General features: G+C 59.6%; 5 protein-coding genes across 7 annotated transcripts in view; 3 read left to right on the top strand and 2 right to left on the bottom strand.

Annotated features, from left to right (window-relative positions):
* The first annotated feature begins 640 nt into the window (after nucleotides 1–640).
* Nucleotides 641–8,883, top strand: EXTL1 (exostosin like glycosyltransferase 1). The gene is given in 18 exon segments (XM_030464274.1): nucleotides 641–1,125; nucleotides 1,295–1,819; nucleotides 1,822–1,883; nucleotides 1,885–2,206; nucleotides 2,209–2,246; nucleotides 2,248–2,298; nucleotides 2,300–2,551; nucleotides 2,553–2,569; nucleotides 5,574–5,667; nucleotides 5,756–5,863; nucleotides 6,266–6,385; nucleotides 6,481–6,613; nucleotides 6,685–6,803; nucleotides 7,149–7,244; nucleotides 7,326–7,412; nucleotides 7,898–8,058; nucleotides 8,136–8,307; nucleotides 8,446–8,883. Coding segments are annotated over 17 exon segments (2,160 nt in total). The 5' UTR covers nucleotides 641–1,125; nucleotides 1,295–1,632; the 3' UTR covers nucleotides 8,587–8,883.
* Nucleotides 8,884–9,420: 537 nt separating this feature from the next.
* Nucleotides 9,421–11,632, bottom strand: SLC30A2 (solute carrier family 30 member 2). The gene is made up of 8 exons (XM_008501604.2): nucleotides 11,528–11,632; nucleotides 11,172–11,359; nucleotides 10,820–10,966; nucleotides 10,410–10,563; nucleotides 10,170–10,326; nucleotides 9,898–10,003; nucleotides 9,655–9,789; nucleotides 9,421–9,566 (listed from the first exon to the last, which is right to left on the bottom strand). The coding sequence occupies exons 1-8, from the start codon at nucleotides 11,575–11,577 to the stop codon at nucleotides 9,421–9,423; spliced, it is 1,083 nt and encodes a 360-aa protein (XP_008499826.1). The 5' UTR covers nucleotides 11,578–11,632.
* Nucleotides 11,633–12,638: 1,006 nt separating this feature from the next.
* Nucleotides 12,639–16,239, bottom strand: TRIM63 (tripartite motif containing 63). Of its 2 annotated transcripts, none has more exons than XM_030464501.1 (9): nucleotides 16,026–16,239; nucleotides 15,755–15,921; nucleotides 14,433–14,598; nucleotides 14,030–14,125; nucleotides 13,650–13,883; nucleotides 13,538–13,560; nucleotides 13,229–13,353; nucleotides 13,041–13,124; nucleotides 12,639–12,930 (listed from the first exon to the last, which is right to left on the bottom strand). In XM_030464501.1, the coding sequence occupies exons 1-9, from the start codon at nucleotides 16,182–16,184 to the stop codon at nucleotides 12,920–12,922; spliced, it is 1,065 nt and encodes a 354-aa protein (XP_030320361.1). In that variant the 5' UTR covers nucleotides 16,185–16,239; the 3' UTR covers nucleotides 12,639–12,919. The 2 variants fall into 2 exon arrangements, with proteins under 2 accessions (XP_030320361.1, XP_030320359.1); XM_030464499.1 differs by having other exon boundaries at nucleotides 14,433–14,601; nucleotides 16,026–16,238.
* Nucleotides 16,240–19,025: 2,786 nt separating this feature from the next.
* PDIK1L (PDLIM1 interacting kinase 1 like) overlaps nucleotides 19,026–22,730 on the top strand; it is a 9,004-nt gene continuing 5,299 nt past the window's right edge. The window contains exons 1-2 of one of the 2 annotated variants that reach the window (XM_030464567.1): nucleotides 19,026–19,109; nucleotides 21,335–21,636. In XM_030464567.1, coding sequence (XP_030320427.1) covers nucleotides 21,352–21,636 — 285 coding nt within the window. In that variant the 5' untranslated portion in view covers nucleotides 19,026–19,109; nucleotides 21,335–21,351. Of the gene's footprint in view, nucleotides 19,110–20,203; nucleotides 21,637–22,730 lie in introns of both variants that reach the window. The other variant, XM_030464566.1, reaches the window with a different exon arrangement.
* GJA9 (gap junction protein alpha 9) overlaps nucleotides 19,057–22,730 on the top strand; it is a 27,722-nt gene continuing 24,048 nt past the window's right edge. Inside the window, exon 1 of the mRNA XM_030464565.1 lies at nucleotides 19,057–19,109. The gene's annotated coding sequence lies outside the window, so the exon portion shown is untranslated. The remainder of the gene's footprint in view (nucleotides 19,110–22,730) is intronic.

Here is a 22,730-nt window from a genome sequence, read left to right as displayed (position 1 = left end):
AACTCGGCCCATGCTCCCACTCGGCTCCTGCGGCTCATCCGGGGGGGTCTGGGCAGGCTGGGACCCCCACCTCTGGGATACGCCCCCCTTGAGAGCCCAGCACCGGCTTCGTCCCCCACTGCTCCCCACTGGAACCCTATCCCTTTGGGGGCTCCCGGGGGGTCTAGGCAGCTGGGGCACCGAGACCACCGGGACGGGACGGGCCGCGCCCCTCGGGGTTCCCCGGACTCGGAGGTCCCGGAGCGTGCGGGGGGCACGGGGACCCTGCGGGGGGCACAGGGACCCTGCGGAGCCCCGGTACCCCCCGGGGCGCGGGGAACCACCCCCATCCCCCCCCCCCTTCCCACGTGGGCGCTCTGCGGGCGCGGCCAATGAGAAGGCGCCGCAGGGGAGGGGAGGCTCTGCGGGCCACGCCCACGGGGCGAGGGTGACCAATAGGAGATGAGTGGGCGGGGCTAAAGTCGTGACGGTGCGAAAGGGACGCGGTGGAACAGATGCGGGACGGGGGGGGACCCGGTGCGGGCGTGATGGAACAGGGGGGGTGATGGACCTTGGGGACCGGCCGGGAAAGGGGGCCGGGAACTGATCGGGGAAGAGACAAGGGGACAGGCGGACAGCCAGGGAGGGGACCCACGGACGGGGGACAGCCAGCCCCGAGGGGAACGGACAGACAGGGGGCAAACAGCCCCAGGGCGGGAACGGACAGACGGACCGAGGACAGCCAGCCCCAGTGGGGACACGACACGGGACACCCAGCCTCGAGGGGACACAGGGGACAGCTAGACGGGGAGACAGGCGACCACGAGGGGCGCGGGCAGCTGGGGGCTTGCACAGGAGGTCAGGGGTGACACGGGGACAAACAGCCTAAGGCAGGGTCAGACGGACAAGGTGACAAGGTGGGGGAACACCTCCGTCCCCATCCCCAGACACGCGCATCCCCGGGACAGGCGAACGGAGGGGGAGACCCCCGGGAGGCAGCTCCTGAGGGAGGGCAGAGCCCGACCCGGCGGCTCCTCCTCCGGCACCGTCCCCGGCCGGGGATGCAGCACGGAGGCGGCGGGAGCCACGTGTCGAGCCTTCGGGCACGGCGTCCCGAAACCCACCCGGAGCTGCGTATTCCCAAAGGTACCGGGAGCAAGGAGCAGGCTGGGGACAGCCCTGAGGGAGTGGGAGGTTTTTTATTCCCAGGAGAGGTCTGCGCAGGGGTTCCCGTCGTGGGGATGTGAGGAGCTGCTTGCGGTGACGGGGTTGGCGGCAGCGTGACTGCCACGCCACGACCTCTCCCCTTCCCTAGGGATTTGAAGCCGGGCCAAGTGGCGATGGAAATGTCATTGTCACAGCACGGGGACCCAGCGGAGTAGACGCTGAGGCAGAGGGAAGGGAGTGGGACGCTGCTGCCAGAGAGCTCTGCCGAGTGGGAAGACCCCCAAAAGCCAGCACAGCCCTGGGTGGAGGGGACAGTGGGAGGACTGTGGGGCTCATCCACGCTCCCACGGGCCGTAAAGGGTAATCCTTGGGGGTCAGGAGCCATCGTCCCACCTCCCGCTTCAGGTCTGGGACATCAGCCTTTCAACCGGACGGACTCTGACACCCGTCTGAGCCCGATGAGGAGCCGGGGCCGTGCATGAACCTATGCAGACCAGGAAGAAATACATTTTCCTGACTTTCCTTGCCTCTTGGCTCCTGCTTTTCTTCTTTGGAGGGGACCAGCTGCGCCGTTTCGCTTTCTTTCCCGGGAGGAAAGCCGAAGCCCAGAGGAATTGGCCCCGCTGGACGGATCGGTCCCTCCTCAAAAGCTTTGCAGACCCCGAGGAGCTGCAGGTGATGGGGACCCCTCGTTGCCAATCGCCCGGGAGCGGCGGGCAGCAAGGCTGAGTGTCTATAAAGAACAGCAGGTGCCGGATGGAAACCTGCTTCGACCTCTCCAGGTGTGAGAGAAATGGCTTCAAAGTCTTCACCTACCCCCGGGAGCGGGACCAGCCCCTCTCGGAGAGTTACAGCAAAATCCTCAGCTCCGTGGAACGCTCTCGTTACTACACCCCCAAGCCTGAGGAAGCTTGCCTCTTCATCCTCAGCATTGACACTCTGGACCGGGACCATCTCTCGGGTCAGTACGTCCGTAACGTCGATGAGAAAATCCGCAGTTTCCCACTCTGGAATGGTGGTAGGAACCACCTCATCTTCAACCTCTACTCGGGGACCTGGCCAATTACACCGAGGACCTGGGTTTTGACATTGGCCAAGCCAATCCTGGCCAAAGCCAGCTTCTACACAGAGAACTTCAGGCCTGGTTTTGAACATCTCCATTCCTCTCTTCTCCAAGGACCACCCGCAGCGTGGCGGGAGAAGGGGTGGTTGTACCAGGACTCAATCCCCCCCAAAAAGAATATTTATTGGTGTTCAATGGGGAAGAGGTTACCTGACCGGCATCGGCTCCGGCACCAGGAACGCCCTGCACCACATCCACAACGGGAAGGACATCATCTCCCTCACCACTGCAAAGCATGGCAAGGACTGGGAGAAGCACAAGGACACACGCTGTGACAAGGACAAACGTCGACTATGAAAAGTGAGTTGGAGATGATCTGGGAAAGAGGGGCTGGGGGGTGGGGGGACACTCCGTAAAAATGTTCTCAACCCCTCTGCAGGGTGCAGCTGTGTCTGCTTTGGGTGACTGGAGCTCCAGATATGGGGGGAGAGGGGAAGTTTTTGGGCTCTCCGAAGTGGATGAGGGTTTCATTTGGGTGGTGGGGAGCGAGGTGCTGGTTGCTCAGGGCTTTTCTGTTCTGTATTAAAGTTCAAGTAATCTGGCAAGAGCAGCTCTTATCTGCAATCAGTGCAGCCGCCTCTAATGCGATTTCCCTTTTTCCTAATGCTGATGAATGATGCTTTTCTTCTCCCCCCTCCCTGCCCTCCCCTACCATAAATGTTTCTCTTGGAGATCAGCCTGAAACATCCCTCCCCTCCCTGGCTCCACTGAAAATCCCACAACACTGGCAGGGCTTTGGGCATCCCAGGGTGGAAGCCTCAAGCTCAACTGGACGTGGTGGGGTGGAGGGTTCCCCTGCACCCCCCCTGACCTGTGGGGATGGTGGCATCAGTGTGTGATGGACCTCGGTGGAAACATAGGGGGGATAAAGTTCTGTGGGTGTGGAAGGCTCTGTGAACCTTGCTGGCTCCTCACCTCTCCCCACATCCTGCTGTTTGGGACCCAGCAACAACTGCTGTGTCCAGTGTTGGTGGCCATAGACCCTGTCCCACCAGCCCTGTTCAGCTGCTTGGGGACATCCCACAGCCACCCAGCCAGAGAGCAGATGGGTAGAGTCCACATTTGGCATCATCGTCAAAGCGTCTTAGGAGGTTCTGGGAGGTAAAAGAGGAACCAGGGTGCTACAGGAACCAGGATTATCTGGGCCTTTGGGTCAGCTTGGGCACTGTGTGGCCCCATTGGTGGGTGCCACCAGGCCACCAGCCCCTGCTGTGGAGCCTTTTTTGGGGCAGGAGCACTGCAGGACATTGAGTAATGCTGTGGGCTGGTGGGACATGATCCCAAGGTCAGTCCCACACTGTGCTGAGGGGCAGTGGGCAGGGATATCCTGCTCCCACCAATCCAAGTAATCCCTAATACTGTTTGCAAGAACAGGGAGATTTACACCTCGCCTGGGGTGGCTTTAGGTGGCAGATAGACAGGACACATGTGACACAGGGCAGCGTGCTCATGCGTGACCCTGAGCCATCCTGCTCGTCCTCATGGGACACCCAGGAAAAAAGCCACCAGTGTCTCCATTGTGCCAGGGCAGCTCTGCCCAACCTCATGCAGGGGATTTATGTCCTCCTGCCCCAGGGAGAAGGAGCTGGGACAGTTGTGAAGGGGACAGCCCAACGAGGAAGGGACACACTGTGGTTGGGGCAGTGAGACCCCAGCTGTCCCCATGGCCCCGTGCACTGGGGACATCCCCGGTGACCTGGTGCATGGCAGAGGGAGCAGAGGATGGCCTCACCGGGGGCTTCATCACCCTCCTCACCCCCCCGGGAGAGGCTGCCTAAAACAAACCTGGTCTGTGCCCCGGATAAAGGGGGGTTTGTAGCAGCGCTGCGGGTTGGCTCCGTGTGGGCTGCCCCGCGCTGAAAGCAACAGAACTGGGTTGGGAAAAGGCTCTCTGGAGCCAACGGGACACCACCCCCCAACCACCCCCCTCACGGTGGCACCGTGCCCAACCGGAGCCATGGAGGGGCCGGGCGGAGGGAGCGTGGTGGGCTCCCATCCCGGCTCCTAACAAAACAAGGAAGCCCTGACGGCGTGATTACCCGGAAACCGCAACGCGTCAGGAGCAAAATATTTCCATCGGGAGGTTTTGGCCCCGCAGCCCGAGCGGCGCCAGCCTCCCCGCCACGGCTACCCCCCCCGGGATCCATGCTGCTCGGGATGGAACAGCCCCATGGAGATGTTGGGGGTGACAGCTAGGTTTGGGGTCACTAAGGAGCGGGTGGCAGTGAGGATGTCCCCCCCAGGGTGAGCGCCAGGATGTGGCTGTCACTGCTGAGGTGTCATCGAGGGGTCTGGGTGCTGTCTGAGCCACCCTCGCTCCTCGGGGCAGTCGCTTACGGGTGTTAACGAGGCAGGGTGCACTGATGAGATTTTCAGCATCCCTCGGAGATGTCAGGATGGCTCCTCAGAGGTGGGTTTTGATCGTAAAACTTCACACCTCGGCATCGGGGTTGATTTCACACATTCCAGGCTGCCAGGATGCTCCGTAGTGCTCCAGCAGCACCCGTGGCAGTGACACGTCCTTCACCGCAGGCTGGCACCACCCCCATCGCGGGGACATCCTTCTCCCTGGGGACCAGCACATTTCAAGCAGCCCTTTGGCCTCACCGCCCACACCTGCTTGGACCTCTCTTATTCCTCCCCATCCCATCCAGGACCTGGCTTTCCTCCCCACGCAGGCAGGAACAGCGGGGTCCTGTCCCAAACTAATGTCAATATTGGATTTTCCGGCGTGGTCACAGGGACCCAGCAGAAGCCGCGCCTCTCCCCACCGGCTGCACAGAAGGGGCTTTCATAACCCCACAGCACGGGGAGGGGGAATGCTGCCGGCCCTCTGCCCCCACCTCCTTCCAGAACCGGTGCCAGGGCAGGCAGGGCCGGTCCCGTCCCGGCACGTCTGGGCACGGTGGAGGAGTCGCCGAAGTTTCGGGCTCGGGGGTTCGGGCGCTGTCTTTGCATTGGGATTTCATTACAATGGGGTGGAGGGAGGAGGGTAATGACTTTGAAAGACTCCAGGGTCCCAGGCTCACCCACTTCTTCGGACCGAATTTGGCTCCTAGGTCCATCAGGGGTTCCGTTTCTGATGGTGGGCTCATCACTCAGAGCATCTCCGTTCCCCCAACCCCGCCGAGCTGGGGATATTTGGAGCCAAAACTCAACACCGATTAATCCTAACGCTTCCCTGAGCTCGGTCCATTTCCCCCAGGAGGGATGCACAGCTTTGTCGGGTGCATAAGGTGGGTGGTCACAGGTGGGGCTGTGTCTCTTCCTAATCCCCTCCCTCCAACCCCATTTCCCATCCCAGGTTCGACTACCAGGAGCTGCTGCACAACTCCACCTTCTGCATCGTGCCCCGAGGCCGGCGTTTGGGCTCCTTTCGCTTCCTGGAGGCCCTGCAGGTAGGGGTTGGGAGGCTGGGGAGGACAGGGAGACCCTCACCCTGGGGTGTGGGGGTTTCGTCCCAACCTGTGTGGGGTCCCACCGCAGGCTGCCTGCATCCCGGTGCTGCTGAGCGATGGGTGGGAGCTGCCCTTTGCCGAGGCCATCGACTGGGGCAAAGCTGCCGTGGTGGGCAGTGAGAAGCTGCTGCTGCAGGTACCGCGGTCCCATCCTGCCCTCCCAAACCCCCACCCCTCGGGACCCTCCCCTCGTGGTGAGTGGCACCAGGACTGATTAAGTCCCCAGCCAAACTTGGGGGGTGAATCCTCCGCAGCTCTCCTGTGGGGGGATGCGGGGAGGGCTCATCCAGCTCTAAGAGGGGGTTTTGTCCCAGTGCAGCCCCGAAGGATATCATTCATCCCGGTGGGTGGTGGTGGTGGGGGGTGTTGAGCATCTCCCCAGACCCAAAGCCCTTGGGGGGTCCTGGGTCAGATCCTACTTTCTGGAGAGGAGGTGGCACAGCATCCTTGGCCACGGGAGGTGCTGGAGGCAAGGCAGCCGTGCCAGGGGGCTGTGAGGGGACAAGGTGAGAGCCCAGCTCCCCCACGGCTGCCGTAGATCCCCTCGGCTGTTCGCTGCATCCACCCAGAGCGTGTGCTGGCGTTCCAGCAGCAGACCCAGTTCCTGTGGGACGCCTACTTCTCCTCTGTCGATAAAATCGTCCATACGACGCTGGAAGTGAGCCCCCCACCTCCCCATCCCCCCTTTCTGACCACCTCCAGCCCCCGGGGTCACTACCAAGGTGCTGAGAACTTCTCCTTGGGCTCTGGCAGATCATCAAGGACCGGCTGCTCCCGCACCGCTCCCGCTCCCGCTTCCTCTGGAACTCGCTGCCCGGGGGGCTCCTGGCCCTGCCCGACTTCTCCACCCACCCAGGGGACTTTCCCTTCTACTACCTGCAGCACGGTAGGACCCCTGTGCCCCGGCTGAGCACGGCAAACTCAGTGCATGCCACAAATCTCCTCCTGCTTTCTCAGGCTCCAGCCCCTCTGAGAAGTTCACAGCTTTCATCCGGGCCGTCTCACCGGTGGGATCCCCTTCCCAGCCCATTCTCAGGCTCATCCAGGCTGTCTCTGCATCCCAGTACTGCGCCCAGGTGGGAGGAGCTGAGTCCTTCTCCACTCAGTGCAGATCCCGGGAATGCATTGGGATGGATGGGGCCGTGTCCCAGGGGCTAGGAAGGGTGTGAGGGATGGCTGCTAGTGTCACCCTTGGATGGGCAGAGCTGTCTGCCCAGCCCCTCAGGGTGCTGGTGGGACCACCTATGGGGTTGCCGTGGTCCAAACTGCCATGAGATGGTTTTAGGAGGAGTGGGGCTGGAGCAGGTCCTGCTGCAGTGCTGGGGGGGGGCTGGTCCCTGACCACCTCGTGAACACCAATGCACCAACACCCCCAAGTGGGTCAAGCCTCCCCCCGGACACGCTGGTTACCCCCTTTGCAGGTCCTGGTGCTGTGGGACTGTGAGAAGCCACCACCACCCAGCGGGAGATGGCCCCAAACCCCCGTGCCTCTGACCATCATCCAGGGCAGTGGGAAGGTGAGAGAAGCCAAGGTGCAGGCAGGGAGCTGGGGCACCCACCCCATGGCACATCCCAACCTGATTTTCCACCCCCTGTAGCTCAGCGACCGCTTCTTCCCCTACGCTGCCATCCAGACGGACGCCGTGCTGAGCCTGGATGAGCACAGCAGCCTCTCCACCAGTGAGGTGAGGCCATGGACACCACTGTCCCAGCCCCCTGGAGCTGGGACAAGCCCTGTGCCAGGCCAGGAAGGCTGCTGGGTGGTAACCATGGGGCTGGCAGGGACCTGTGCCTGCTGTCCCCATGTCCCCATGACCCGGACACACTTATGGGGAAAGGCAGGGGCATCCGTGAGCCCCCCTCCCATGGCTTCCCACAGCCTGGTGACACTGTCCCCTAGCCCATGAGCCCCCTCCCATGGCTTCCCACAGCCTGGTGGCACCGTATCCCATCCCACAAGCCCCTTCCCCTGGGTCACCACTGCCTGGTAGCATTGTCCCCTAGCCCATGAGTCCCCTCCCATGGGTCCCCACAGCCTGGTGACACCATCTCCCATCCCACAAGCCCCCTCTCCTGGGTCCCCACAGTCTGGTGACACTGTCCCCTAGCCCATGAGTCCCCTCCCATGGGTCCCCACAGCCTGGTGACACTGTCCCCTGTCCTGTGCCAGGTGGATTTTGCTTTCATGGTGTGGCGCAGCTTCCCTGAGCGCATCGTGGGCTTCCCCTCGTGCAGCCACTTCTGGGACCCTGAGCAGAGGTGCTGGGGTTACACCTCCCAATGGACCAACGAGTTCTCCATCATCCTCACCACGGCCGCCTTCTATCACAGGTACCCAGCCGGGGAGATGCGGGTGGGGCTGGGGGCTCAGCTGCATTCTGCCCCCCCCCTCCTCACTCCCTCCCCAGGTATTATCACAGCCTCTTCACCCAGTACCTGCCGGCGGGGCTGCGGGAGCTGGTGGGTGGCCTTGCTGCCTGTGAGGACATCCTGATGAACGTCCTGGTGGCTGCTGTCACCAAGCTGCCACCCATCAAAGTCACCCAACGCAAGCAGCACAAGGAGAGCGTGTCCCAGCAGGTAGGGCACAAGGATGGGGATACAGAGAACCACCTGATGAGGGCTGATGAGGGGAGCCCCTCACCTCCCTGCTCCCCCTCCTGCCGAGGTGAAGGGCACGGCGGGGGGGGGGGGGGGTGTGACCGAGGTTTCTCCCAGCGACAGGATTGCCTCAACCAGCTGGTGGACTGGTTTGGTTACATGCCCCTCGTCTCCTCCCAACTCCGCCTGGACCCCGTCCTCTTCAAGGACCAGGTCTCCGTCCTGCGCAAGAAATACCCACGCTTGGAAAAGCCCTGAGGGCTGCTGGGGAGCCGGGTCGGGGACAGCCCCGGGGGCTCCGCTCACCGTGCACGGAGCCCTCCCGGGAGCAGGCAGTCGGCTGATGGGGTTTTACTCCTTGCCACGTTTTACTCCTTGCCACGTTTTACTCCTTGTCAGGTTTTACTTGCTGTCGGGTTTTACTCGCTGTCGGGTTTCACTCATTATCAGGTTTTACTCCTTGTCAGGTTTTACCCCTTGTCGAGTTTTACTCGCTGTCGGGTTTTACTTATTGCCGGGTTCTATCAGTGCAATAAAGATGTGTGGAGAGGCAGAGCCTGGCTGGTGGCTGTGGGATGGGGGTATGTAAGGACCACCAGGAGCTTGTGCCATCAACAGCCACCCAGGCACCCTGGGAACACCCCGTGCAGCACCCGGCTGCACACCCAACCCCCCCTCAGCACCCAACCCCGCGGGGAGGGCGAGTCCTTTGGCTTCCTAAGGGCAAACGGGAGTGATAAGAGGTGAGAGGAGGGCCAGAGTGTTCTCCCTCCTGCCCCGGCTGTGATGGGTCCCCCTGCAGCTCCCCAGCATCCCATTGCCTCACAGGGCTCCCCAAAGTAGAAAAAAGGGCTATTTCAGCTGCTTTTCCCCCCTGCCTGAATAGAAAGGGGGGAAATGAAGGTTGCTGCCCTCCAACTGCTGCTCTCCTCTGGCTGCCATGGCTGTGGCTCCATCCTTGCTGCCTTCAAAGACACCAGAGGTGACACCCCGATGCTGCCAGACCCAAACTCCCCCCGCACACAACCAGCCCTTTGCTCCCCTTTATTTTCCACCTATGAAAAATCCCCCCTCCCGGAGATGGAGGGAAGCTCAGTCTTGGGGGGGTTGGCACTCCTGGCAGTCCCGCATCTCCTCGGAGTAGCTCTCCACCTGGATGGTGGTGGTGTGGAAGTAGAAGGTGCCCTGCAGCCGGGTGCTGGCCTCCTCCAGCACCTCCTGAGCACTGGCACCCGCATCTGTCAAGGAGCAAAGGGGGGTGTCAGGATGGGGAGAGGGGAGTGAGCCCTAAATCCCCACCCCAAAACTGGGTGTCTCAGCACTCACTGATGGCGATGTGCACTGAGAGCAGTGGCTGTGCTGCTGTCAGTGCCCAGATGTGGAGGCTGTGGACGGCCTCCACCCCCCCTACCCCCAGCAGTGTCTCCCGCACAGCGTTGAAGTCCATTCCTTTTGGGGTACCTGGGTGGGAGAGAGGGAGAGCTGTGGGTGCTGGAGGGATGAAGTGGGAGTCCACCGCACCCATGGGTGGCCCCAAGGCCTGGGGATTCCCCATTGGTGGGTCCCTACCCTCCATGAGGACCAGGAGGACATCACGGAGGATGGTCAGCGTCGTCCCCAGCACCAGGGCAGAGAAAAGGAAGGTGCAGATGGGATCCACGTACTTGTACTCAGGCTGCAGAGGGTGGGAGAGGGTGAGGCCCCTCTGGTGCTGCCACCTCACCCCAAATCCCCATCGGCACCACTGCTGAGGGGACACGGTCCTCTCCGTCTCACTCCTGTGCCCGCTGAAGCCACTGTCCCCATCCCCAGCACCCCCTTTGCCCCTATGCCCACCCGACCTTAAAGAAGATGATGTAGGCAGCAATGAGGACACCGAGGCTCTGCAGCAGGTCCCCCACGACGTGGATGAAGGCAGCACGGACACTGGCACTGGGCTGCTCCCCAGCTGCCCCATGGCTGTGCCCGTGCCCTGTCTGGTGCAGAGCCACCCCCATCCTGTGGGCAGGGCAGGGGTGACATCCCTGTGGGGACACTGGGCAGGGGGTGGGGGATGCCTGGGGAGGGTAAGGGGTGCGTACACGATGTTGACAGCCACAGCACAGGCAGAGGTGATGAGCATGGCACTGCCCTCGATGTCATAGTCACCTGAGAGCAGGCGTTGGGCAGCCAGGTAGACCAGGACCCCTGTCACCACCCAGATGGAGAGCACGGAGAGCAGAGCCCCCAAGATCTCTGTGGAGAGGAGGACCCCAGTCCCACATGCTGCTTTGCCAAGCCCAAGCACCCTCCTGCTCCACCCAGGGCTAGGGTGGGCACCAGGGAGCCATCTCCAGGGCTGTTCCTTGCATGGGGACAGCAGTGCTTGTTCCCTGCCCTGTCCTATACCCAGGTGCCAGGGCTCCCTGTGCCTCCTGGGACTCCCGAAGGCACCTGGTCCCCATGGGGAAGGGACCCAGGGCACTCTGAGGGGGTGGTGACACCCCGTTACCTGCCCGGTGCCAGCCAAAGTTCATGGTTTTGGTGGGAGGACGTGAGGAGACCCAGAGAGCAAAGAGACTGATCATGATGCTGGCAAAGTCTGTCAGGAGGTGGGCTGCATCCATCAGGATGGCCAAGCTGTGTGCCAGGTACCCCCCTGCGGGGAGGGGACAGTGGGGACGTCAGGGTGGCATCGGGGGGGGGGATGGTGTCCCAGCCTGAGGTGGGCATGAGGTGGGCACAGTGGGTGCTTTGACCCACCAAGAAATAACGGGGAGCCCTGCCTGCACCCACAGGGGAGTCAGGACACGAGGGTCTGCAGGCAGTGGACCCCCACCCCCGACCCTGCACCCCCCACTCACCCACGGCTTCCCCCACCATGAAGACCAGGCAGATGCCAGCAGCCAGGTAGAGCTTCCTGCGGGCCCGCTGCTGCTGGCCGGGGTGGCCGCTGTCCCCACGCGTGTGGCAATGCTGGCCACGCCGTGTCCCCAGCTCCAGGACAGGCGCTGAGCTGTGTTCGTCCTTTTGCGCAGCCCCCAGGTAGGACCTGCCGGGGAGAGGGGTCAGGGAGAGGCTTGGGGAGTGGGTTGGAGGCTGAAACACCCTCTCCCCCCCCTCCCTCTCCGCAGCCAGATGCCTCCAGGGGATCCCAGGTGGGAGCAGCGGGAGGAAGAGGGGACACCGTGTCCCCAAACCCCCCCGGGTCTCTCCCTACCCTCCTGCTCCCGGGCTCAGCAGGTGCTGTTTCTCCTCGCCGGCTGCCATCGTCCTCCTGCGGGGCGAGGATGGGGACAGAGGGGGTGACCCCGCGGCGTGGCCGGTGCCGGTGGCAGCGGTGGCCTTGGCTCGTGTGAAGCGACCGGGAACTCGTGCGCAAAGCCACCAAGGGGGTGGGGGTGGGGGGGACGATCAGGCCGGCCGCAAAGTGCCTGCCCCGAACGGGGTTGTGGGGGGATCAGCGGTGGGATCACCACCATCACCATGGACACCACCCAGGAACCCCTAAAACCACCCCAGGATCTCCCTGCCCCTCTCCAGGGAGCCCTCAGCCCCATCCCCCTCCTCCCTTCCCCCCCAGTTTAAATCCAGCTGCCATGTGATGGATAAGCCTGAGCCCAGCCCACCCCCCCGGGGGAGCGGCGCTAAATGCCCTGGTGCTGACTGCAATCCCGGTACCACTGCTGGTGCTGCCTCAGTTTCCCTTTTGCAGGAGAAAAGCAGTAACTGGTATATTTTTGCACCTGCGATATATTTTTGCTTCCACGGTGTTTGTTGGTTTGGTTTTTTTTTATTTTTCCCCCCATTCCTGGTATATTTTTGCATCCGTGGTTTATTTGCAGCCCCCTGGAATATTTTTGCATTCCTGCTACATTTTTTTTGCATCCATGGTATATTTTTTGCAGTCTTGCCAGCTCAGCCAGCAGCAAACCAGCAGCTCGATGCTGATTCCACCCCCACTTTGAGGGCTGCCCGAGCATCCTCACCCCTCCCTTGTCATGACCCCAAACCTGGGCAAGCAGAAGCCCAGGACATCCCGGGGCCAGGAGATAAATCTTGCTGGGTGCTGACCTGTTACATCCCCAGGCAGGTGGCCAGGCACAGGGTGCCAGTGCTGCTGGAGGTGCTAATGAGGCTGCAAATTAAGTGTTGGACTGGGTGACATCCCTCTGCCAGGCTGGGTGCTGGCAGGGACACTGGTGATGGCACCAACTGGGCAACTCCACTCCCCCACCCCCCTGCCCTGGGTCTCCTGTGCCCATCGTGAGGCTGGCAAGTTGAGAATGAGAGACAAGGAAACTAAAACAAAACAAAAAAAAACCCAAACAAACCAACACCACCCAAACCACCGGTTTTTTTTTTCTTTACAAAATACACAAAATTCAAATCCGTGACAATTATATACAAAACAAGGAAGATACAAAACGTGCGGAATTGTCCTTTTTGCACCCGTATAGAAAAGTGTCCTGTGCTGGAGCTGGCGGTGGCTCACGAAGCCACCAACCCCCATGGCATGTGTGTCCCCCCTCCCCCTCCCCGTTGTCCCCAGTCCCGTCGCTGGACATCCTGCGCCCGCGGCGTTCCTCCCGCCCCATCAACGCCGCTGTGGCTACAGGGGAGCTGCCAGGGGGAGAGGATGGGGAGGTCAGGGGGGGTCCAAGCCCCCGAAGTTCCCCCGTGGGTGCTTGAGGGTCCCAGGAGGGGATGAGCTGGGCCGTGCAGCCCCTTACCCATCACTGTCCTCTCAGGCGCTGCATCCTCTTCCGCCTCCTCCTCCTCCTCCTCCCCATCGAAGAACTCCTCGTCTTCCTCTGCTGCAAACAAGTGACCAAACGTCACCACGGGGCCACCAGGGAAAGGTGATGGGTGCCACCGGGTGGGATGGGGCTTCAGGGGAGGGGGTCAAGGGCTGACTTACTGGGGATGAAGTCCAAGGCATGGACAGCCTCGGTGAGGTGGTCCAGGCTCACTGTGAAGGCGTCCATGCTCTCGTAGCCCTGCTCAATCTTCTCCAGCTTGCCACCCTTGGAGGCTTCCACAATCCTGGGCAAGGACAGCACAGCCATGTCCCCTCCTGCCCACTGACCAGGCTGGGGAACCACACAGTGCCATGGCAGGAGGTTGGGGCATCCCCATGCTCACCACCTGGGCACTCTGTGGCCAAATCCTGCCTGGCTGCGGGGAAGGGAGTGGGGAGCACCAAATTTTCCACAATTTGGACACTTACGTTTTAATGAGCTGCTTGGCATTCTGCAGGGAGCAAGAGGAGAGGTGAATGGAGCCATGTGGGATGTCCCCAAGCGGGTGGGACACCAGGGGAAGGGCTTTAGGGGTCTCACCATGAGGAAGGCAGCCCCGTTAGGCTCCTCCATGGCCTGGACAGCTGTTTCCACCAGTCGGCTCGACTTCTCCAGCTGCTCCTTGTACTGGTGGATAAGGCCCTGGATGAAGCTGGTTTTGTCACCCTGCTCCTGGGTGATGCGCTGCAGCATCTCTGACTTCTTCTCCTCCAGCAGTTCTGCCAAAGCATCGAAGCGAGCACACAGCTCCCGCTTGGCCGCCTCACTGTTCTCCTGTGGGACAAGGGATGATGCCATGTGGGTGTCCCCCTCAGCACCAGCAGCAGCCCAGGGGCTTCCCTACTCCATTCTCCAGCTCCCTCCTGGCCATCCCGAGTGTCACCAGGCTTTCCCAGGGCTCCTTTTCCCCTTTTCCTCACCTCAGTGCTCCGGCACGAGTCCTCCAGCTGGGAGATGATGGTTTGGATCCGGTCGTTCCCCGCCACCAGCATGGAGATGCAGTTGTTCAGCTCGCTCTGGGCAGGGGTGGATGGACAGAAACAGCTTGAAGACCAGCTGGGACAGGGATGGGGACATCTCCCACCCGTGGGGACAGGCTGGGTATTGCCCAGCCCCAGCCCTGCTCCCCCCATGTCCCCTTCCAGCCACGGCCACTCTAAATATAGGCTGTCTCCTGGGCGAAGTCACCAGGAGGATATTAATACCCCATGAGTGAGTCCCAGTGCTATTTGTGGCTGCCCCAGCTCAGCACATCACCCCAGGACCAGACCTGCACCCCATGCCCTCCCCCTCTGGTGTCTCTGTCCCCCTCCCCCATGGCACCTTCTGGCCCTGGAAGACACTTTGCAGAGGGGCAACCTCGCAGTCCTTGTGGGCACCAAAAACTTTGCACATGGAGCAGGTGGGGACCTCGCAGGTGACACAGTAGATGTTGATCCGCTCGTCCTCGTGCTCCTTGCACATGGGGTGCTCCCCCTTCTTCAGTGGCCTGCTGGAGAGAGAGGTGACATCCCCATCAGGGTGACATCCCCATCGAGGTGACATCCCCATCAGGGTGACAGCCCCATCAGGGTGACAGCCCCATTGAGGTGATGCCCCCATTGCTGGGACATCCCTGCTGCAGCACTGTCCCCACAGTGATGACACCTCTCTTGCAGCATTGTCCCCAGCACAGTGACATCCCCACTGATGCTGCAAAGCCACCCCAAAATCAAGTCCCCAGGAAAGAGTCAGGATCCTGGTGTCACCCCACTCCTACTCCTACAGGAGCCACTGTCTTCTTTTCCTCTGTAAACCCCAAGACCAGTAAACTCCCGTTTGAACCAGTGTAGCACTGGGCATGGCAGCAGTCAGCCCTGGTGGCAGGGGGGGTGACACTCCAGGGACACTGCACAAACACCTAATTTTAGCCTCGGGCTGCTGGAATTTATTGTTGTCACCCAACATGTGACCAGCCAAGATACCCCTGGGGGGTCCCAGCCAGGGGCTTCAGCTCAATCATCCCCTCTGCTGCAAGGAGGGGGACGTGGGGACAAGCCAACCCACTGAAACAAAGACAGGGCTGGCCCCCCAAGTCCCCCCCCAGCAGCCACAGCCACCTGCCACGTGCCATCGTCCCTGTCCCCATGGCTCTTAGACAATATTTACAGCAGTTCAGGAAGTTTGGCAGGGGCCACTGCTCTGCTTCAAGAACCTGTGAGCCCTCCAAGTCCCCCTCCTCAGCCACATGATCTTATGGAGTGGGCCCCCCAAGCTGTCCCCCTGTCCCTTATCAGCCAGCAGTGCCACTGTCATGAGCAGAGCCTGGATTTGTCCCCCACACCTCTTATCTCCCACCAAACGCTCCAGCTGCAGAGCACAGCGGGGAACAGGACCCGCTCTGCTGCCACCACCCCCCTGGGGACCTGCTGTCCCCCTGAGCCACCCAGAGACCCAAACTGCTCTGCATGGCGGGGGGGTTGGATTTGGGTTGAGGGAGGAAGATTTGGGACCACTGAAATTCCCCAATTTCTCATCCAGCTGCCATCTCCCAAGGTCTCCGTGGTGGTGCTGGGTCTCAGGAGGTCCCCGTGTCCCCAGGGTCCCAGCAGGACAAGCAATGAGCCACAACCCCCCCCCCCCCCCAACACACACCCCTTGCCCACCTGGAGCACTCCTGCTTGTAGATGTCGATGATGTTCTCCACCAGCAGGTTCCTCTGCAGCCCATAGACCCCGTGTCGGTCCAGCAGCACCTCGTGGCGGCAGGAGGGGCACCGGAACCGACCCCCCGAAACCACACTGCCCCGGTTCTGCCAGTAAGGGTTGGAAGCCTTTAAGGAGGAGATGAACACGGGAGTGGGGGAGATCCCTGAGCATCCCCGCAGCCCCGTGAGCAATCCCCGTGTCCCTCCGGGGGGCTGGGGCCCCTTCTCACCTGGAAGATGTCATTGGCACACTTGCGGCAGAGGTTGTGCTGGCAGGGCAGGATCACCACGGGCTTGCTGAACATCTCCAGGCAGATGGGGCAGATCAGCTGCTTCTCCAGGCTCTCCATGGGGCTGCCATCCCGCAGGATCCCGGTTGGGAAATCCATCAGCACAACGGCACTTCCCTCTCTCTCCCTCTCGGCTGCCGGCGGCTTCTCCTCCCCCTATTTATAAGTCACTTCGTGGTCACGAGGAATCAAATCCTGACAGAGGGTCGAGTGTCCCCAGAAGCAGCACCTGTCACCCGTCACCCGGGTTTGAGCCATCAGGATGTCACTGTAAACAAGCTGGGAACAGGGACAGGCTGTCCGGGAGGTCCTGCCCTCCCGTGCCGGGGGCCGGCACACCGAAACCGGAGCTGGGGGGTGGGGGGAAGCAGAGCCAGGCTTTACCCCCCGACACCAAGTGGCCACCAGCCCTGCAGGGTGACACAGTGGTCACATCCTGGGGCCGGACCCCCCCCCTCAGTGGCACAGGGTAGGGGAGGAAAAACCATCCCCAGCATCACTGGGACAGGGTGGTGGGGGCAGGAATGGGGCTGGGGAGGGGGGGGGTTGGTAAGGAGAATCTCCCTTTGCACCTCCAAAATGTGGGTGCTACACCCCCACACACACAGTGGGTGCACTGCTGGGGTGCCACCACACACCTCACGCTGTGGGTACACTGAGGGGGGACAGGGAGCCCCGGGGAGATGCAGCCCTCCCTGCCCCACCACATGCACCCCCCTGAAAGGAGGGTTTGGGGGGGGCTTTACTGCACCCCCAGCTGCAGGGGCTGCTCCCCGTGCTGGCCTTCCAGAGCCACAACCCACACCCAACCTCTGCTTGGTTGCAAAATCTGACCCAGAAACTTCTTGGGGGAACTGGGGGGTGGGGTTGGGGGAGAAGTGGGTGGGCACAGCCCTGGCAGAGGGTGCCCAGCTGGCAGGGTGATAAGCAGGGTGTCATGTCAAGTGACACTGCCTGTGCACATGGGCCACCACAGGAGGAGAGAGGGCTAATTATAGCCCATGGGTCATGCTGGGGTGGGGTGGGAGGGAGATGGGGTGGGATGGTGGCTGCTGCTGCACCCACAGTGGCTGCGGGCAGGAGGAGATGGGTGCTGGGGGGCATGGTGCATGAGTAGGGGGGTGCAGGAGTGCAGGGGTAAGGGGTGCAGGAGTGCGGGGGGCTGTGGGTGTGTGGGGAAGCGGGTGCACAAGTAGCCAGGGTGCATGGGTGCACGGGTGGACAGATGCAGGGGTGCACGGGGACAGAGGGTGCAGAGATAAATGGGTGCACAATTGCACGGGTGCGTGGGTAAAGGGGTGCACAAGGCCAGGGGTATGTGGGTGCAGAGGTACAGGGGTCCAGGGGTGCACAATTCCTATTTTTGCTGCAAGTACAGGGGTGCATGGGGACATGGGTGCAGGGGTACAGGGGTACATGGGTGCACAATTCCCATTTTTTGCTGCAGTTGCCCCAACCCCCCCAGGGCAGGGCAGGGCAGGGCAGGGCTGGGCAGGGCTGGGCAACCCCACAGCTGTTTTGGGTGCTCCTTCCGGGCAGGCTCACATGTCAACCAAGTGACTGTGCTGGGACTGGCCAAGCACATCTTGCAAAATTGTCCCTGTTCTGGCACTTGGGGCTCTTCCAAGCAACAGCAGCTGGCATGGGTGCAGGGCTGGATGGGTGCAGGGCTGGGGTGAGCCACAAGCTGGAGCCAGAAGAGGGGCCCCAAGATGTGCACCCATCCCCACACCCACCAGCTGGCCCTGCCCTTGGGGTGGTATTGATTAACTAATTGCCTCTGGACTCGATTAAAGGGATTGGTGGGAAGGAAGGGGTTGTAATGCCCTAATCAGCTTGCAAAACCCACAAGGGGCTCTTGGGTCTCTAATTGGCTTGGGGCAGCTTAGGCAGGGCCCAGGGCACTGATCCCCACCGGGCTCTTTCCCAGTTAACCCTGGAGACAACTTTGCTCTGGCAGGAATGTATCAGTATGGTGGCTACTTGGGCTCTGAGCAGCAGGTGGCCCCGTTTTCTCCCCAGGTGGCCCTGTGGTGGCTGCGCAACGGGTTGAGGGGGCCATGACAGGAGCCCTGTGCCCCTCCAAATCCTGTGCATGTGTGTGTGCAGAGAGTGGGGCACAGGGGAGGTTGGGAGCTCATTGCCAGGAGTTGTTTTGCCGCTGAACAAAGGCAGAGGGACTCTTGATTTTGTTCTAAATGCCAAGCAAGATACGAAGGGATGAATAAATAAATAAATTTTTAAAATAACACCCACCCAAAAAAAAAAAAAAAAAAAATCAGGAGGTCTGTACTGCAAAGTGTGGAGGGGTGAGCACAGCTGTGTGTGGGGGGGTGCAGGCAGAGAGCAACCGGGGGGTGCACAGGGATGCTCAGGGGTGTTCAGGGATGCTCAGGGATGCACAGGGATGCAGGGATGCTCAGGGATGTTCAGGGGTGCTCAGGGATGCTCAGAGCTGTTCAGGAATGCTGAGGGATGCACAGGGATGTTCAGGAATGCCAAGGGATGCTCAGGGATGTTCAGAGGTGCACAGGGATGCTCAGGGGTGCTCAGAGTTGTTCAGGGGTGCTGAGGAATGCTCAGGGGTGCTCAGGAATGCTCAGGGATGTTCAGGGATGCTCAGAGTTGTTCAGGGATGCACAGAGGTGCTCAGGGATGCTCAGGGGTGCTCAGGAATGCTCAGGGATGCTCAGGGGTGTTTAGGGGTGCTCAGGGATGCACAGGGATGCACAGGGGTGCTCAGGGATGCACAGGGATGTCCAGGGATGTTCAGGGATGCACAGGGATGCTCAGGAACGGCCGGAGCTGCGGGTAGGGGGGGGGATGCGTGTGGGGGGGGGAAGCGCGGGAACGGCACGTGCCCCGCCCCCCCTCCCCAACTCGACTCGACCAATCAGAGGGCGAGGATGGGGGAAAGGGGGCGGGGTCTGTAAAGGGGGCGTGGCCGCGGCGGCGCAGGGCTGGGGAGGGAGCCCGATAATGGCGGTCGGGAGGCGGCAGCGCGGTGGCGGCGGTGGCCCTGAGGTAACGCGGTCACCTCCCGGGCTCGGCTTGGTCCGGCTCGGTGATGGGGGAGCGGGTCTGGGCGGTCACCCCTCCTCCCTGCTGTCGCCCCCGCGTCACAGTGTGTGGGGGGGCTGCTGGGTGTGAACCTCGGCCCTGAGGGGTTGTGAGGGGGCCCGGTAGCGGCTGAGGCGGCGGCAGGGCCCGGCGGGGCCACATCCCCCTCAGGCCGCATCTGACGGGGTCAGACCCCGCTGCGGAAAGCGAGCGGTGCCTCGGTAGTTTCCTTCCGGAGCCAAAGGGTGCAGAGGGGTGACAGCGGGGCCTCCCTGGGGGTGCAGGGCGAAGAGGAGAAGGGGAGGGGTGCTGTGAGGGGGTTGGTGTTTAATTTATTTTACTCCGTAATTACGGCTGCTAACGAGGCAAACAGGGAGGGGAAGCAGCTGGCGGTTCCCGAGCCTGGGCCTGCTCCGGTGCCCGCCCCGGGGCCCTGCAGCTCGGGCCCGGTCGCTGCCCTGGGAGCCGGCGGCAGCTTCCCAAGGGGTGAGGGGGACATTAAATCATGAAATCGCGGTGGCATTTCCAGAGAGCGGTTTTTGAGGCCTTTGTGGGGGTGAAGGCAGGCAGGCAGCAAGCAGAGCAGCCTGGGCAGAATGACAGCTCCTCTCTGGGAAGGGCACAGCACCCGCCTGCCCGCACGGGGTGAGGGGGATGGGGATGGGGGTAAGAGGGGGATGTTTTCTGCTCGTCTTGCTGTGTTTGAGTAACGCAATCCTCTCCTCAGGAGTTAAGTGGCTGCTTGGTGAGGTTACAGATCCTGCTCTTCTCCCCTGCATGGGAAGGGGCAGTTCTTAAGGCACAGGCTGTAATCTTCATCTGTTCCTCATAGTTCTGCTTCAGGCGCAGGCTCAGTGCCTCCTCTGAGCAGGATTTGGTGGTAATGTTGTTCCTTGGGTGCGTTTTTGGTTCAAAATAATCTTTAAACGTGCAGCATGAAACTTTGAAAGGTTAAGATGTCTGTGTAGTATTGCCATGAGACTGATGATACCTTTTTCTCTCTCTCTTTCTTTTGTTTTTGGTTTCTTTCCCCCCCTTTTTCCTTAAAAAAAAAAAAGTACCTAAAACAGTGGAAATACTTGAAAGCTTCCTAGTAATAACAGGCTGTTTTGATGTGGTCCTTATTGCCTGGTTCACTCCATAAAGAGCATCAAATTTATCACGGGCAATATTACAGACTGTTTCAGTTCTGATACACTAGCTGCAATTTTTATTTATTCATTGGGTTTTGTGTTTCATTCTGTTTGACCAGTGATCATTGGCTAGTCAAGCTTTGGTTTTTGTTTTTTTTTCTTGTCAGTAGTCAGTGTCCCATTTTGGTTGGTTGTGTGAAGGTGGTGCTGGTCTGTTTTGCTCTGTAATCTTGCAGGGAAGCTTGCAGGGAGGGTCATGAATCTGGAGCAGGGTTTGGTGGTTTGGGTTTTGTGTGTGTGTGCATGTGTCTTGTTTTACACATAGAGCAATCTCTTAATTTTTGTCCTCTTGAGCAAAAGTGAAAGGCAGATGCTGGGTACAAGCTTCTGCAATTGGTTACTCTGATTTAACTTCTTGTAACCATGGACTTCTCATTCAGAGGAGGGTGGGAGAAGAACCACAGTGACCTTAAAAAAAAAAAAGGGTGCTATCTCTTGCACCTCTTGTCTTGCATCCTCTTGTCTTAATTGTCAGTAGAACAACTGAATGATTAAATTATACCAGAAGCATTTGCTTACACAGCCACCTTCATAAAAGGCAGTGTTAATTAAAGCTGTTACTGCCTGACCCCAGGCTCCAACTGGAACCAATTCCCTGCTCTCCCAAGTGTGGATGGAGAGCATGACCCCACACTGTTATCCCTGCAGATCTTCCCAGAAGAGCCTGAGAGAAAGGAGCAGGAGCTCCCTGGTCCTGCCAGGGCAGGGTGGAAGCCTAGGTTTGACCTGGGCTGTATTGGAAATCTTCACGTTCCCACCCAAACTCTCTTCATTTCCCTTTTAACCCACTCCGTGGCAACAGGTTTGCAGAGCAGCAGCTGCAATGTCCTTGCCCTCAAGTGCACCTTTGCCTTCAGAGGAAGGCTGGGTAATTAACCCCCCGTTAATTACAGGGGTTTGGTAGCCCTGCTACGGCCCCACGGGAGGGGGATGGAAAACACCGCCCGGTTCTTCTTCCGAAGCTTTAGCTCTGTGGGTTTTTCCCCCCTTCCCCAGAACCCTTGAACTTGAAGATGGTGAGTAGCCAGCCTAAGTACGAGCTAATACGAGAGGTTGGCCGTGGGAGTTATGGTGTGGTGTACGAAGCAGTCGTCAGGAAGACCTCTGCCCGGGTGGCCGTGAAAAAGATCCGGTGCCAGGCGCCGGAGAACGTGGAGCTGGCTCTGCGGGAGTTCTGGGCACTGAGCAGCATCAAGAGCCAGCATCCCAATGTCATTCACCTGGAGGAGTGCATCCTGCAGAAAGATGGGATGGTGCAGAAGATGGCCCATGGCTCCAGTTCCTCCCTTTATTTACAGGTACATGAAGCTGAGGGAATGGGGTGGAAGTCATGAATATGGATGTGCAGCTGGGAGGGAAGGAGGTGGGCACTGAAGAGCATTTGTATTTTTATTTTTTTAAATTTTTTATTTTTTTCAGTAGATGGGTAGTGAAGAGCATTATTATTTTGGGGTTTTTTGAGGAGATGGGTAGTGAAGAGCATTATTTTTTTTTTTAGGAGGTGATTACTGAAGAGCATTTTTTTTTTATTTTGAGGAGGTGGGTAGCAAAGAGCATTTTTTTTTCTTGAGGAGGTGGGTAGTAAACAGCTTTTTTTTTTTATTGAGGAGGTGGGTAGCAAAGAGCTACCTATTTTAAGTTGGTTTTTTTTTTTTTTTGAGGGATGCTTAGTTAGGAGAAGGTATTGTTTGCCTTGTTCACACCCAAAAATGATTTCCTCTCTTTACAAGAGCCTATCTGTTTAACAACCCCTTGCATCTTGTAATTTGAAGCCATCCCACTCCAAAAGACTCCAGGATTTTTTTTAATTGCAAATCTGCTCTAATAATTTGAAGAAATGCCACAGGTAAAGCAGAAGGGAGGTGCAGGCTGCTGTGCTGTTTGGTGGAAGTTCTGCTGCAGGGTGAACGAGCAGTTGGGTCCTGATGTCTTGGGACAGAGCTCTGAAGAATTTAATCTCTGATGCCCTTGGAAGTACCCATCTTGATTTAGGAAGCCAACACTTAAAATTCTTTCAGAAATAAGCAGTTGCTAGCATGCAGTGAGCAGGGGTTTTTTTATTTTTATTAAATAACCATTAATCTTCTAAAAGAGAGGTAAAGATATGATAAATAAAAGAGTAGATATTGCTTCCCCTACATGTTTACTGAAATAGCCCTTTAATTAAAGCCTTTAAGCTTGCAGGTGCATATTTTTTTGAAGAATAAGTAGCACTGGAAAGACTTTGAAAGTTAATTGGGTTCATTGCCTTGCAAAGAAGCTGCCCCAGCTAGAAATCATCCCCTGGCAGAAGTTTGTGTCTCTGGTTTGAAAACTGGTGTTTCAAACTGCTCAGTGGTTGCTGTGTTTCCCCCTGGTCAGCTTTTCTCATCGGGGGTTTTATTGTTGTCAC

The sequence above is a fragment of the Calypte anna genome, chromosome 23, assembly GCF_003957555.1.
Source record: "Calypte anna isolate BGI_N300 chromosome 23, bCalAnn1_v1.p, whole genome shotgun sequence".
Classification (NCBI taxonomy): domain Eukaryota; kingdom Metazoa; phylum Chordata; class Aves; order Apodiformes; family Trochilidae; genus Calypte; species Calypte anna.
This window is presented reverse-complemented; position numbering and strand designations above follow the sequence as displayed.